The sequence below is a fragment of the Astyanax mexicanus genome, chromosome 19, assembly GCF_023375975.1.
Source record: "Astyanax mexicanus isolate ESR-SI-001 chromosome 19, AstMex3_surface, whole genome shotgun sequence".
Lineage (NCBI taxonomy): Eukaryota > Metazoa > Chordata > Actinopteri > Characiformes > Acestrorhamphidae > Astyanax > Astyanax mexicanus.
The window spans coordinates 39,763,888-39,777,545 of NC_064426.1; the positions used below are offsets into that span (position 1 = coordinate 39,763,888).

Genomic DNA, 13,658 nt, shown 5'->3' on the forward strand with positions numbered 1-13,658 from the left:
AGGGTTCAGTCTATAGGTGGTAAAGGGTTCAGGTTATAAGTTTTAAAGGGTTCAATATGTATAGGTGGTAAAGAGTTCAGTCTATAGATTTTTATGGTTTAGTGTTAAAGGGTTCAGTCTATGGGTGTTAGTGTTCAGTCTTTAGGTGTTAAAGGGTTCAGTATTAAAGGGTTCAGTCTCTATGTGTTAAACAGTTTAGTCTATGGGTATTAAATGGTTCAATCTATAGGTGTTAAAGAATTCATTGTTGGTGTTCAGTCTGTAAGTGTTAAAGGGTTCAGTGTTAAAGGGTTTAGTCTATATATGTTAAAGGTTTCAGTCTATGTGTGCTAAAGGGTTTAGTCTACAGGTGTTTGATGTTTTAAACTATAATATACGATAAAGGGTTAACTGTATTAAATGGTTAACTGTGTAGGTGTTAAAGGGTTAAGTCTAGGTGTGCGACACTTGTGTTCTCTCAGACAGGTTTTGTTAGTGTGGTTAAGTGTTATAAACGGACTGACGGAATGGAGCTACGTCCCCAAAAGTAAACAGAAGTTACATTTATCCAACTTCTTTATCACCTCTTTCAACATCCCTGCCTTTACTATTCATCCCTCCTCCGCATGTATTAAAATACTTTAATGACTGGAATGTCTTGGCATGATTTATGCTGTTTTAGAAGCATTTCTTCACCACTTCTGTTCTTTTAGAGCATTATGAAGACCAGTCACAGAAGATGCTGACTGAAGACATCCTCAGAAGAAACCCCATTTCCTTTAAACTTAAGATTAATTTGGGTTTGGGTATGTTTTTTTTTGTATCTATTTTAGTAGGGATACGCAGACATATCAGAATGGGATCTGCATTGTTCTGGTGATTAGATTTCAATTCTTTTATACTGAATTACAGCAATTAAATAGTATTTTATTAATTTGACTTTATTTGTAGCACTCTTGACATTTTAAAATATATACAATATCAAATCTCCAATTTTTCAGCTTTAGGGAAGAAGAAAAAGGTATACATTTTCAATGGAAGTTAATGTAAAAATTCTTGCTGTCAACTGATTAAAAAATGATCTAATTAATGTATGCTCTGTGTATGCTCTATGATTAATTAATTTAAATTAATTGCATTCATCACTTTGATAAAGCATTTTAAACTGTAAAATTCAAATGAATTTTAGCAGATTTTTTGTTAATTAATAAAAATATAAATAGATGAGTTAAATTCAGGAAGAAACACTTTTAAAAACACTTTTAAGTCTTATGCAAACCACATAAAACATTTTTAAAACAAGGTTCAAATTCCTTACAATTATATCCTGAATTAAGCTACTAATATTTTGCCATAGTCTTGGTTTGTGGTCACAGAACCTAAATAGATGAAAAAAGATTCTGGTTGCACATCAAAAAATGTAAAATTACATCAATGTGCAACTAAAATATTGATACCAAAAGGATTTAACTGGGGACATTTGATTTATAAGCTTTTAAGAATCCTCTCTGTAGGTAGAAGTATAGATACTAGAGTTTAAAATACTTTTGTAGAGTTGAAGTATCAACTCAAGCTTTGACTCTTTAAGTAAAAGTGTTTAAAAAAGTACTGGTTTCAAAACTACTTAAAGTATAAAAGTAAAAGTAATGTAGGTAGAAAAAAAGCCATTAAGAACAAAAGCTTATATAGTCCTATAGTGCACTACCCCCCGCCCAAAAAACACATTTTTCTGAAAGCCATAATGACTATAATGTTAAAGGCTCCCTAATGTATCAGATGCATATATGCTTATTAAACATGGGGGAGGGCGGGGCATATGCAAGTGTGATGGATCACAGTATAAACCAATAGGGAGTCTTAATGGTATATGTTTATACTTCTCTACATCCAATCACAATCAGATTCACTCTATCTGGATGGAGAGATTTATCTGGATAGGGGTTTTATTGAACAATGAATTATTGAAGCCAGAAAGAAAAAGAGCTGAAATGAAACAGGAGTAACGAGACTATTTTTATAAAAAAATTAGAAAATTCAGATAATTGTGTGAAAATGTAACTAAAAGTTAAAAGTCGTCTGAAAATTAATAATTACTCCAGTAAAGTATAGATAACCTACATTTCTACTTAAGTAAAGTAATGGAGTATTTGTAGTTACTGTAATTACTGTAAACCTATCTCTCAGTTACTGTGTTTAAGTTGAGTAGTTGTAGAGAGCGTGTCAGTGCGTGTGGTGTCAGTGCGCATGCGCGGTGCTGGATGAAGTTCTGGTTGGTGTTAGCCGGGTTAGCCGCCGGGTTGTTAGCTGCGGGTTGGAGAGATGAGTGGAGGAGCTGTAGAGCGGGCTCTGAAAACCCACTTCGGGTTCGAGAGGTTCCGGTCCCGGCAGCAGGAGGAGGTGGTGAGGGCGGTGCTGGAAGGTAAGAGTGATTAAAGTGAACAGGAGAGAGTGTGGAGTTAACTCTCAGATTTAGCACTGCAGCTAAATAACGAGCCACAGCTTAGATATAGGTTACCCAGGTCCATAAAGTAAAAATCCACCCCAGGGTTTTGTACCAACTGCCTGGGCTGCTCTGCCGCAGATTAGCTCAAAACCCTGGGATGGATTTTTACTTTCTGGACCTGGGTTACCCCACTCTACTAGTACAGCTAAAGTAAGCTAGCTAACCTAGGCTATTTAACTTGTGTATATATAGTTAGCTACACAGAAATAAAGCTCGGTTCCGGCCCAGTAAAGCATAGCAGCGGCCCGGTTCTGCTCAGACAGGCAGCTGGAGATCTGGAGTGTTTGAGTTAGAGACTAAAGCTAGTTTAATAACAGCTACTTTTAGTCTAAAGTTTAAGTTTATGTTGCGCTTCAGTGGGTTAACGCTAGATCAGCTGTAAGTCTGGACGATATAACCGATTTGGTCCAGATCAGTGATGGACGGTATTAACAAAAATGTATATCACGGTATTTTTTAAATTTTATTTATTTGCATAAAATGGACTTTAATATAGGTTTGTGACTTACTTTACTGTTAAGAGTATATGGTATGAAGTGGTTTGGGCACCCCTGATGATTTTCATGATTTTCCTTTATAAATCATATAAATCATTGGTTATTCAGACCAGAAATTTCAGTTAAATATATAATGTACAGCGCTGGAAAAAAGTAAGAGAATCAGTTCAGTTTTTCTGAATCAGTTTATCTGATTTTGCTATTTATAGGTGTATGTTTGAGTAAAATGAACATATACATAATGTTGTTTTATTCTATAAACTACAGACAACATTTCTCCCAAATTCCAAATAAAAATATCATCATTTAGAGCATTTATTTGCAGAAAATGAGAAATGGCTGAAATAACAAAAAAGATGCAGAGCTTTCAGACCTCAAATAATTCTAAGAACACAAGTTCATATTCATAATATTGGTATAAACCTGGTTTTTAATCACAGTTTTCATGCATCTTGGCATCATGTACTCCTCCACCAGTCTTACACACTGCTTTTGGATAACTTTATGCTGCTTTACTCCTGGTGCAAAAATTCAAGCAGTTCAGTTTGGTGGTTTGATGGCTTGTGATCATCCATCTTCCTCTTGAGGTTTTCAATTTGGTAAAATCAAAGAAATTACTCTTATTTTTTTCCAGAGCTGTAGTAAACAAGTAGTAAACAGGGATAGTTGAGAAGTTTATAGGATTTACAGAAAGTGTTTTTTTCTGTCTTTGTAGGGAGGCCCTGCCACACACACACACTAACTAAATAAATAAATAAATAAATAGAAAATTTACTGTCAGTCAGTCAGTTCTCTGCTCTTCTCTCTGATTCCAGGTGAGCGGGATGTGTTCGTGTGTATGCCAACCGGAGCAGGGAAGTCTCTGTGCTACCAGCTCCCGGCACTGCTGGCCACGGGCATCACACTCGTCATATCTCCTCTCATTGCTCTCATTCAGGTGAGTATATCTAATTGGTTTGACAAAAAAAAAAACTGTATTGTATTCTCAATGGGCACATGCAATTAACTGTCTACCAGAGGCTAGATCTTACTCACTAGAGTTTTTGATTTTATTCACAGGTATCTCAGTTAGGGCTGCACTGTTTATCTTTTCATCCTCGTCATCACAATGTGTACAAGTTTAGTAGCCACCATGTGCAATTTTGACAATTATTTATTTTTTGCATTTTGCTGCCTGATAAAACTAAAATAAATTAATAAATAAAATTCACACATACATCATTTTCCTTGATATTTTGTCTATATAAAGTCTCCTAATGTGGTGTAAATGCTTATTCATTTTTTTTCTCACAGCGCCCTCTTGTGACAAATATATATATATATTTTCTCTTCAGCTGTTGTTGTTTGTATATTTTTTAATACAACTCTGAAAAAAATGAAGAGGTCACTTCAGTTTCTGAATCAGTTTCTCTGATTTTGCTATTTATAGGTTTATATTTAAGTAAAATGAATATTGTTGTTCTATTCTATAAACTACAGGCAACATTTTTCCCAAATTCGTAAATAAAAATATTGTCATTTAGAGCATTTATTTACAGAAAATGACAAATGGTTGAGATAAGAAAAAAGATGCAGAGCTTTTAGACTTTAAATAATGTAAAGAAAACAAGTTCATATTCATTAAGTTTTAAGAAGAGTTCAGAAATCAATATTTGGTGGAATAACCCTGGTTTTTAATCGCAGTTTTCATGTATTTTGGCATCATGTTCTCCTCCACCAGTCTTACACACTGCTTTTGGATAACTTGTGATCACCCATCTTCCTCTTGCTATTATTCCAGAGGTTTTCATTTTTAAGTGGGCTCTTATTTTTTTTCTGCTGTACATGACAGAAGTGTTTATTCCACAGCTGTTCTAGCATTGATACTCCCACTTCCATTCAAAAAAAATCTGAAAACTAAGGACAAATCCCACATTATTGAAGATTTAAAGATCATGTTTAAATGTTCTTCCTTTCTTCTGTCCTCCTCCTCCTTCTTCAGGATCAAGTCGAGCACCTTAAAGAGCTAAACATCCCGGCACGCTCCATTAACTCCAAGCTTCCTGCGGGAGAGAGACGGCAGATTCTGGAAGATCTGGAGAGCGAGAGTCCTGTGTTGAAGATGCTCTACATCACTCCTGAGATGGTGGCCTCCCCCTCCTTCCAGCCGTGCCTGAGCTCGCTGTGCTCCCGGGGGCTGCTGGCTCGCCTGGCGGTGGACGAGGCTCACTGCGTCTCCCAGTGGGGGCACGACTTCCGGCCCGACTACCTGAAGCTGGGCGAGCTGCGCGCCCGCCTGCCCGGGGTGCCCTGCGTGGCGCTGACCGCCACGGCCCCCAAACGCGTGCAGGAGGACATCGCTCGCTCCCTCAGGCTGAGGTCTCCCCTCACCTTCTCCACACCTGTGTTTAGGAAGAACCTGAAGTACGACGTGATCTTCAGAGACCTGCTGCCTGATCCGTACGTTCACCTGCACGCCTTCGCTAAAGAGGCGCTCGGGGGGAGCTCAGCAGAGAAGGTCAGACTGAGGTTTTGCTCCTTTATAGATTGTTTTATTTAGATTGTTACAGGATTTAATAAATGTAGGCCTGTTTAAAGAAGTGTGTATAGCAGTATGTAATAAATTGATCATGACATGTTGCATCAGGGGTAGCTTGTAAACAGCCACACCTGTATACGTTGTCAGGTGTTATGTTGTAAGTGAGGCTGAGGGCTGGGCAATATGGATATATGGAAATTATCATATGGAAATTCAAAAGAAAAAAAAAATCCAATGTAATATGGAAAAAAAAAAGAAATGCCTTCAGTTTCTGAATCATTTTCTCTAATTTTGCTATTTATAGGCATATGTTTGAGTAAAACTACGGACAATGTTTCTCTGAACATTTATTTGGAGAAAATGAGAAATGGCTGAAATAACAAAAAAAAGATGCAGAGCGTTCAGATCTTAAATAATGCAAAGAAAACAAGTTCATATTCATAAAGAGTTTTAAGAGTTAATTTAATCAATCAATTAATTTAATTAATTTAATCAATATTTGGTGGAATAGCCCTGGTTTTTAATCACAGTTTTTTTCATGCATCTTGGCATCATGTTCTCCTCCACCAGTCTTACACACTGCTTTTGGATAACTTTATGCTGCTTTACTCCTGGTGCAAAAATTCAAGCAGTTCAGTTTGGTGGTTTGATGGCTTGTGATCATCCATCTTCCTCTTGATTATATTCCAGAGGTTTTTAATTTTGTAATTTGGTAAAATAAAAAAAACTCGTCATTTTAAGTCCAAACTTGACTGATAGTGTGTAAGTAGGTAAATAAATAATGAAATAAAGAAAGACATCTAAAATCCGAATAGGGGGTCTGAATTGGTCTATCCTATCTCTATAGTGTGTCTTTATTAATAATGTAAATTATAATACTTTACAAGATTGCAGTAGTTACAGTGGTGGTAAAATCTGAAATTCATTATTTGGCCACATGGCGGCACTGTATAGTTTTCTGTAACAGAACAAATGTAGAATTATATGACTGTGGTGTTCATATCACTGACATTAGACATCATGAATGTAGCTTTCTGTATAATATAGCAGGAGTGTATACAGTATTCTGTACCAGTGACAAGTTTAGACACATCTCCTTGTTCAATATTTTTTCTTTATGATTTTTTTTTACATTGTAAATTTAATATTAAAGACTATATTAAAGCTATACAGGAGCACATGCTGAATTGTTAATGTGTTAAGCAAACCAGAATATGTTTTATAGCTACTTTAGATTCTTCTAGGCATCACATGTATCTTTGAGGACAGATCTGCAGACTCTTGGTGAGATTTTAATCTCAGTGTCTTCATGAGGGAGAGTCACCTGAAATAGTTTTCTCAGTGTCTTGAAGGAAGGAGTTCCTGGAGGTGCTGAACAATGGTTGCTGCGTTTTCTTCATGCTATGAAGATCCAGCTCATCCCATTTAAATCACCTCAAATTAGGGGTGGGCAATATGGGTCTAAAAATGATCATGATATTTCATGGTATTTTCACGATAATGATACTTTTGGTGATATCACAAAACACTAAATTAGAAAAATTATTTAGGATTTTATTATTGCATGCAATATGATATGGCTAACTGAGGTATTTAAAAAAATAATTCTATCAGATTTGTAACAGAAGTCAATGATCAAGAATGTCATGATACTAATAACTAAATAAATACATTTTTGGCGATACGATACGATAGGGCACAACCCTACCTTAAATCACCATTTTAGTTCATCAACTAGGGGAGTAACACTTTTTTTTTTTTTACTGTTTACTACATAATTCTATATATTTTCATGTGTTTGAAATTAAACTACAATGCAGAAAATACATTAAATAAATTGATTAACAAGAATGTTAAGTAGTTAAGAGAAGTTGTGTCCAAACCTTTTTGACTGGTACTGATTTAATGAATTATATAAAAACACAGCATGACTGGATGTTTGTATTGAATATATGTGATTGTATTCTGTGCTGCAGGGTTGTGGGATTGTGTACTGTCGTACTCGAGAGAGCTGTGAGGATGTTGCTCACAGACTGACTAAACTCGGGATCGTAGCTAAACCCTACCATGCAGGTGAGTCAGGATCATGCTTATCTAAAATCTTAAATCAACCTTTTTAAAGTTATAGCTTTTATTTTAATCTGTCTGTGTGAACAGGGCTGAAGGCTGGAGATCGTACTGAGTCGCAGGCTGACTGGATGGCCGGTAAAGTTCCTGTCATTGTTGCTACCATCAGCTTCGGGATGGGAGTCGACAAAGCCAACGTTAGGTCAGTAATCCACTCTCTCCTACCAGACAAGTTCCACAGTTTATCTTACTGTAAGTTAGAGCTGGACAATATAGCAGTGTTTTATTTTATTGTGATACATTTTCTTATCATATTTAAAAAAATAAGCATACTAAACTTCTGTAATTTAATCAGAAGCAAGATGGATGATCACAAGCCATCAAACCAAACTGAACTGCTTGAATTTTTGCACCAGGAGTAAAGCAGCATAAAGTTATCCAAAAGCAGTGTGTAAGACTGGTGGAGGAGAACATGATGCCAAGATGCATGAAAAAAACTGTGATTAAAAACCAGGGCTATTCCACCAAATATTGATTTCTGATCTCTTAAAACTGATTTTTATGAATATGAACTTGTTTTCTTTGCATTATTTGAGGTCTGAAAGCTCTGCATTTTTGTTGTTGTTGTTATTTCAGCCATTTTTAATTTTCTGCAAATAAATGCTCTAAATGACTAATATTTTTATTTGGAATTTGGGAGAAATGTTATACGTAGTTTATAGAATAAAACAACAATGTTCATTTTACTCCAACATAAACCTATAAATAGGTATACCTATAAAAAAAGGCCTACCAACTCGCAGTTCACATTTAGAAAGTGTGCTATAATAGTCGGATATTAAGTATTTCAATTACATTTAAAAAGTGTGATATTAAGATGATTCCGTTACTTTAAAAAAAGAATAAGGCATTTGAGGCACTGTATTTTTTGCATTATAAGGCGCACCATATTATAAGGTGCACTATCAATAGAAGTCTCTCACCTCTAAATGGGGAAAGAGCTATCACAGTTAGCGGCTAATGCTAATATTGCTTCAGTCTCTGTGCTGGAGACTAAACTGAAACTCCTGTATAACTCTGTACTTCAGCAGAGTGTCTTTACTGCTCCTTAATACCTGACTGGTTTAATTTATACTTAAGGTGCACTGGGTTATAAGACGCACTGTACATTTTTGGGAAAATGAAAGGATTTTGACAGCACCTTATAGTGTGAAAAATACAATATTTATAAAAGTATGTACTGAGTGTTTGTTCTGTACTGTGTATAAATATATGCTGATTGTATTTGTATGTTACAGGTTTGTAGCTCACTGGAACGTGGCTAAATCTCTGGCTAGTTACTATCAGGAGTCCGGGCGTGCAGGACGCGATGGCATTCCCTCGTCCTGCCGCATTTACTACTCTCGCAAAGACCGAGACCAGCTCAACTTCCTGATCCGCAAAGAGGTCTCTCGCAAACAGGTACGCCGTTTAACCTGTAGAACTCCAGCATCCATTTCATCACTTTAACCGTGTGGGGAGTTACAGCCATTTTTACACATTTCTTTCATTTTCACAGAAACAGGTTGCAAAATGAATTCAGTGAAAATGCATTAATATTATTTACAATATTATACAGCTAGAATTCATACATTTCTAGATTTGATGATCTATGTGTCTCTCTTGTTCTTTCTCTGTATCTGTTTCTCTCTCTCTTTCTCAAATTTGCACTCTCTCTGTCACACTATTCTCCCTCTTTTTCTCTCTGTATCTGTTTTTTTCTTTCCTTCTCTTTCTCTCTGTATTTGTCTCTCTCATTCTCTTGTTCATTATCTCTTTGTATTTTTTCTCTGTCTTTCTCTTTATTTCTTTTTTCTCTGTATCTGTTTTCTATCTCTCTTTCTATCTTTCTCGTTCTCTCTGTATCTGTTTTTCTTTCTTTTTTCTCTCTCTTTCTATATATTTCTCTCTCTGTATCTGTTTTTCTCTATCTGTCTCTCTGTATCTGTCTCTCATTCTCTTGTTCTCTTTCTCTTTGTATCTTTTTCTCTCCATCTTTCTCTTTCTCTTTGTTTCTTACTTTCACTCTCTTTCTCTCTGTATCTGTTTTTCTCTCTCTCTAACTTTCTCTGTATCTGTCTCTTCTCTGTGTTTTTCTCTCTCGTTTGATCTTCCTCTTTATCTCTCTCTTTCTCTCTCTGTTTTTCTTTATTTTTCTATCTCTCTCTGTATCTGTCTTCTCTATTTCTCTCTATCTCTCATTCTCTGTATCTGTTTCTTTCTTTCTTTCTTTCTCTATCTCTTGTTTTTCTCTGTATATGTTTTCTCTCTCTCTCTTTCTCTCTCTCTCTCTCTCTCTCTCTCTCTTTCAGAAAAAGCGTGGTTCAGAGAAGGAGCAGGATAAAGCTGCTATACAGGACTTTGAGGCCATGGTGAACTTTTGTGAACAAGAGGGGTAGGATTTTATGAAACACACACACACACACACCCATACACTCCTAACACACTCCTAACATGTTCTAGCTATTATTTATTTAGGCACACATACATATAAAAACTGATTTAAGTATTTCTGATTGCATTATTTGTCCAGTCATGAATAAACAAGTATGGTAAAGTCAGTTGTACATGAATTACAGGTCTGTACCAAAGATTCAGACTCTAGTAACCAGTCTACTTTATATAATACATTTTAGATACTTCTCTACCAAATATTTCTCAATAAAAAGGACTGACTGGTGGAACATATCTGGTATTGCAAAACTGGTATTGTGAGATACACTCCCTCTTTGCATGAAGCAGAAAACAGCACACAGGTTTAATTAAGCTTTAGTAGCTTTACATACGGTTTACGTACGGTAAGTAGCTTTAGATCTATTTGCATGTGAAAGAAACACATACTCATAACGCTCATACTGGCTCTACTGCAAACTTTTGCAAATTGCAAATTAGGTTTATTTTATTGCACCTGTACTAGTCTGTACATACAGTCATATGAAAAAGTTTGGGCACCCCTATTAATGTTAATCATTTTTAGTTCTAAATATTTGGGTGTTTGCAACAGCCATTTCAGTTTGATATATCTAATAACTGATGGACACAGTAATATCTCAGGATTGAAATGAGGTTTATTGTACTAACAGAAAATGTGCAATATGCATTAAACCAAAATTTGACTGGTGCAAAAGTATGGGCACCCTTATCATTTTATTGATTTGAATACTCCTAACTACTTTTTACTGACTTACTGAAGCACAACATTGGTTTGGTAACCTCACTGAGCTTTGAACTTATAGCCAGGTGTATCCAATCATGAGAAAAGGTATTTAAGGTGGCCAATTGCAAGTTGTTTTCCTATTTGAATCTCCTCTGAAGAGTGGCATCATGGGCTCATCAAAACAACTCTCAAATGATCTAAAAACAAAGATTGTTCAACATAGTTGTTCAGGGGAAGGATACAAAAAGTTGTCTCAGAGATTTAACCTGTCAGTTTCCACTGTGAGGAACATAGTAAGGAAATGGAAGAGCACAGGGACAGTTCTTGTTAAGCCCAGAAGTGGCAGGCCAAGAAAAATATCAGAAAGGCAGAGAAGAAGAATGGTGAGAACAGTCAAGGACAATCCACAGACCACTGTATGTTTAATCCCTGAGTCTGTATCTCAGTGTGGTAAGTGAACTCCAGCATTCTGTTATTCACTCCATTTTAAATATAAATGCTGTGCCCAGGTCCTGCACAAGTGTTTATTATTTTGCTGATAGATAAATAGTTTAATATATTTGCTAATTTGTTTGTCTTATTCTTTAGTGTGCTCAGTCGTTCAACTGCTGTGTAAAACCAAAACAAGTGGACCAAATTTAGACAGTATAACAAACACACCAACCGTAGTTTCGATTTGGTCTTGTCTTGTCGCTTCTTGTCGCTTCTTGTGATGCTGATCTTTGTGTTTAAATAAATAAAAAATATAGCCCCACAGTTTAAATAAGATGATTGTACTACAGATCATACTGTAGAACAATCACTTATATTTTATATTTAGTAACAGTTTATATTTAAAAAGCAGTATAAATACAAATAGAGATGCATCAATGCCATTTTTTTCCAGTTGAGTACAAGTAAATTAATTTTAGATTTTTTGTATTTAAATAATTTACTTGAGCTGCCATCTGGATTAAAACAGCCAATGCATACCCAATATATTATCAGCACATCCCTATTAATCAGTGTTATCCTTTCTGTCGATCATTCTGTGGACATTTACACCAAATACAGTACCTTTAGTACCAACCAATATGACCACGCTCAAAAAAACAACAGTTCAAATACGAATAGACTTTAAAAACCCTTTAGTTTCATTTTAATGTCCAAAGAAAATGTTATAAAATAGAATAAAACTGACCTGTCACACAAAAAAACATTGTTTCTCTATTTTGTAATAACTTGAATCTGGCAGTTGTTTACATTACATGATGGATGAACCAACAGAGATGCTGCACAATGGATTGGAATTAAATCCTTTTACAGTTTATTTCAACACTTTTTTTTTCATTTATCAAAAGTATCACTTTTCTTAATGGCAGTAAATTATATGATATTATTTATTTATTAAGCAACAAACACAATAAATAAGTGGGAAAATATCTTGGTATTACATTTGCAGAAATTATTTACTCCTTTCTTCCAGAGATTGTTTCCAGTTACAGGTTTTTTTTTGCATAGCATTGACACTTTTCTCCTCTTACACACACTCTCTCACACACACTCATATATATATAGTCCTAATTATTTCATATTTGTTTAAATTTCAGCAAGATCAGTCGTGAGATAAGTATAGTTAAACCTTCATGTATTTATTTGACACTAAAGTGACTTTACACTGAGATGGCATAAGTCATGGAACAGAAACTAGTATTGTAGTTTAACCCACAAGTTTTTCTGCATTTCTGCAGCATTTCTGACTTCTGTGTGTTGTATAATAAATTGTAAGGGTGTTTGTTGCAGATTTAAGCTCAATCCCAACAGATAGAAGTAGATGCAAAAGGGAAAAATATATCAGAAAGATGATAAATAGATGATAAATGTAATATACTGTAATTCTAGAGATGGCCTGGTCGTCCTCCGAGAAGCTTCTGGAGGGAAAAGTTTGTAAGGAATTGTCTCTCAGGGCTGCAGTTGTAAAGGTGGGCGGGGCACAGATTCATAACACTGATCGCCCTAGTTTCTCTGCACCTCTGTACATCTCTGATAGTCCTCCAGGTGCCTCCAGAAGGCCGCGGTCCGCTGGTTTGAACCATCCTGCTGGTTCAGATGACTGAGTCTTTATCCCTGCGGTTTCCTCCACAGCTGCAGCAGCACTGCAAGCAGGCGAACAGCGTCAAGCCCAGGAACGTCACTGAAAGAGAAGGACAGGGCTTTGGTCAGTCAGGCTTTGGTCACTTTGTTTTGTGTGTATCTCACATAGGGCTTCATCTAGTAATTATTTTAGTAATCGGGTACTCTACTGAAAAATCGATTCGATTAATCGAGTAATCAGAAAAAACATATCTGTTTGCTTAAAGAGTTATTAAAAATACACAAGAGAAAACAAGACATTTCACTTAATAATGAATAACCAATTGATTTTCTTTTTTGGATAAGTCATATTTTTAAATTCACAACATACATTTCCAAACTGCAAATGGAGTAATAATAATTTAATAATTAGTACTTTAATAAATTAATAAAAGTTAAATTATTTTCAACAAGGATTTCTTGTAAGTATTAAAACTATAGGGAATTAATCAATAAAAAAGGCATAAATATTTGCATTATGTTGTGCATCTTAGCTTCTGAACAGCAGAGATGTTGCCAGTTCGTCTCACCGAGCCGGTGACATGTACTTATAAACTACTCAGCGCTGTGTTCACTTACAGAAAGCCTGTATTAAGTCCAGAACTGTCTGTTTTTTATAAACTAAACTAGACAGTATTCCTTATAATCAGCGCTCCAAAGTGCTGTCGTTGTGTTATTAAGGTACGTTAATGTTAATCTCATTGATTTGTTATAAGTTATATTAACCTTCTCTCGGCTCCACCGCTAACAGTTTTTTAATTAAGTACACGATTACTCAAAGCACAG

The 13,658-nt window shown here is 35.5% G+C and overlaps 2 protein-coding genes across 5 annotated transcripts in view; one reads left to right on the forward strand and one right to left on the reverse strand.

Moving 5' to 3' along the window:
• The window catches only part of si:ch211-120g10.1 (butyrophilin subfamily 1 member A1), a 125,546-nt gene that overhangs the window by 56,559 nt on the left and 55,329 nt on the right, over nt 1–13,658 (reverse strand). The window lies entirely within an intron of this gene.
• recql5 (RecQ helicase-like 5) overlaps nt 2,206–13,658 on the forward strand; it is a 49,409-nt gene continuing 37,956 nt past the window's right edge. Inside the window, exons 1-7 of one of the 2 annotated variants that reach the window (XM_022664965.2) lie at nt 2,206–2,398; nt 3,795–3,916; nt 4,961–5,476; nt 7,474–7,570; nt 7,655–7,766; nt 8,863–9,025; nt 9,916–10,002. In XM_022664965.2, coding sequence (XP_022520686.2) covers nt 2,299–2,398; nt 3,795–3,916; nt 4,961–5,476; nt 7,474–7,570; nt 7,655–7,766; nt 8,863–9,025; nt 9,916–10,002 — 1,197 coding nt within the window. In that variant the 5' untranslated portion in view covers nt 2,206–2,298. Of the gene's footprint in view, nt 2,399–3,794; nt 3,917–4,960; nt 5,477–7,473; nt 7,571–7,654; nt 7,767–8,862; nt 9,026–9,915; nt 10,003–13,658 lie in introns of those variants that run through there. The other variant, XM_022664964.2, reaches the window with a different exon arrangement.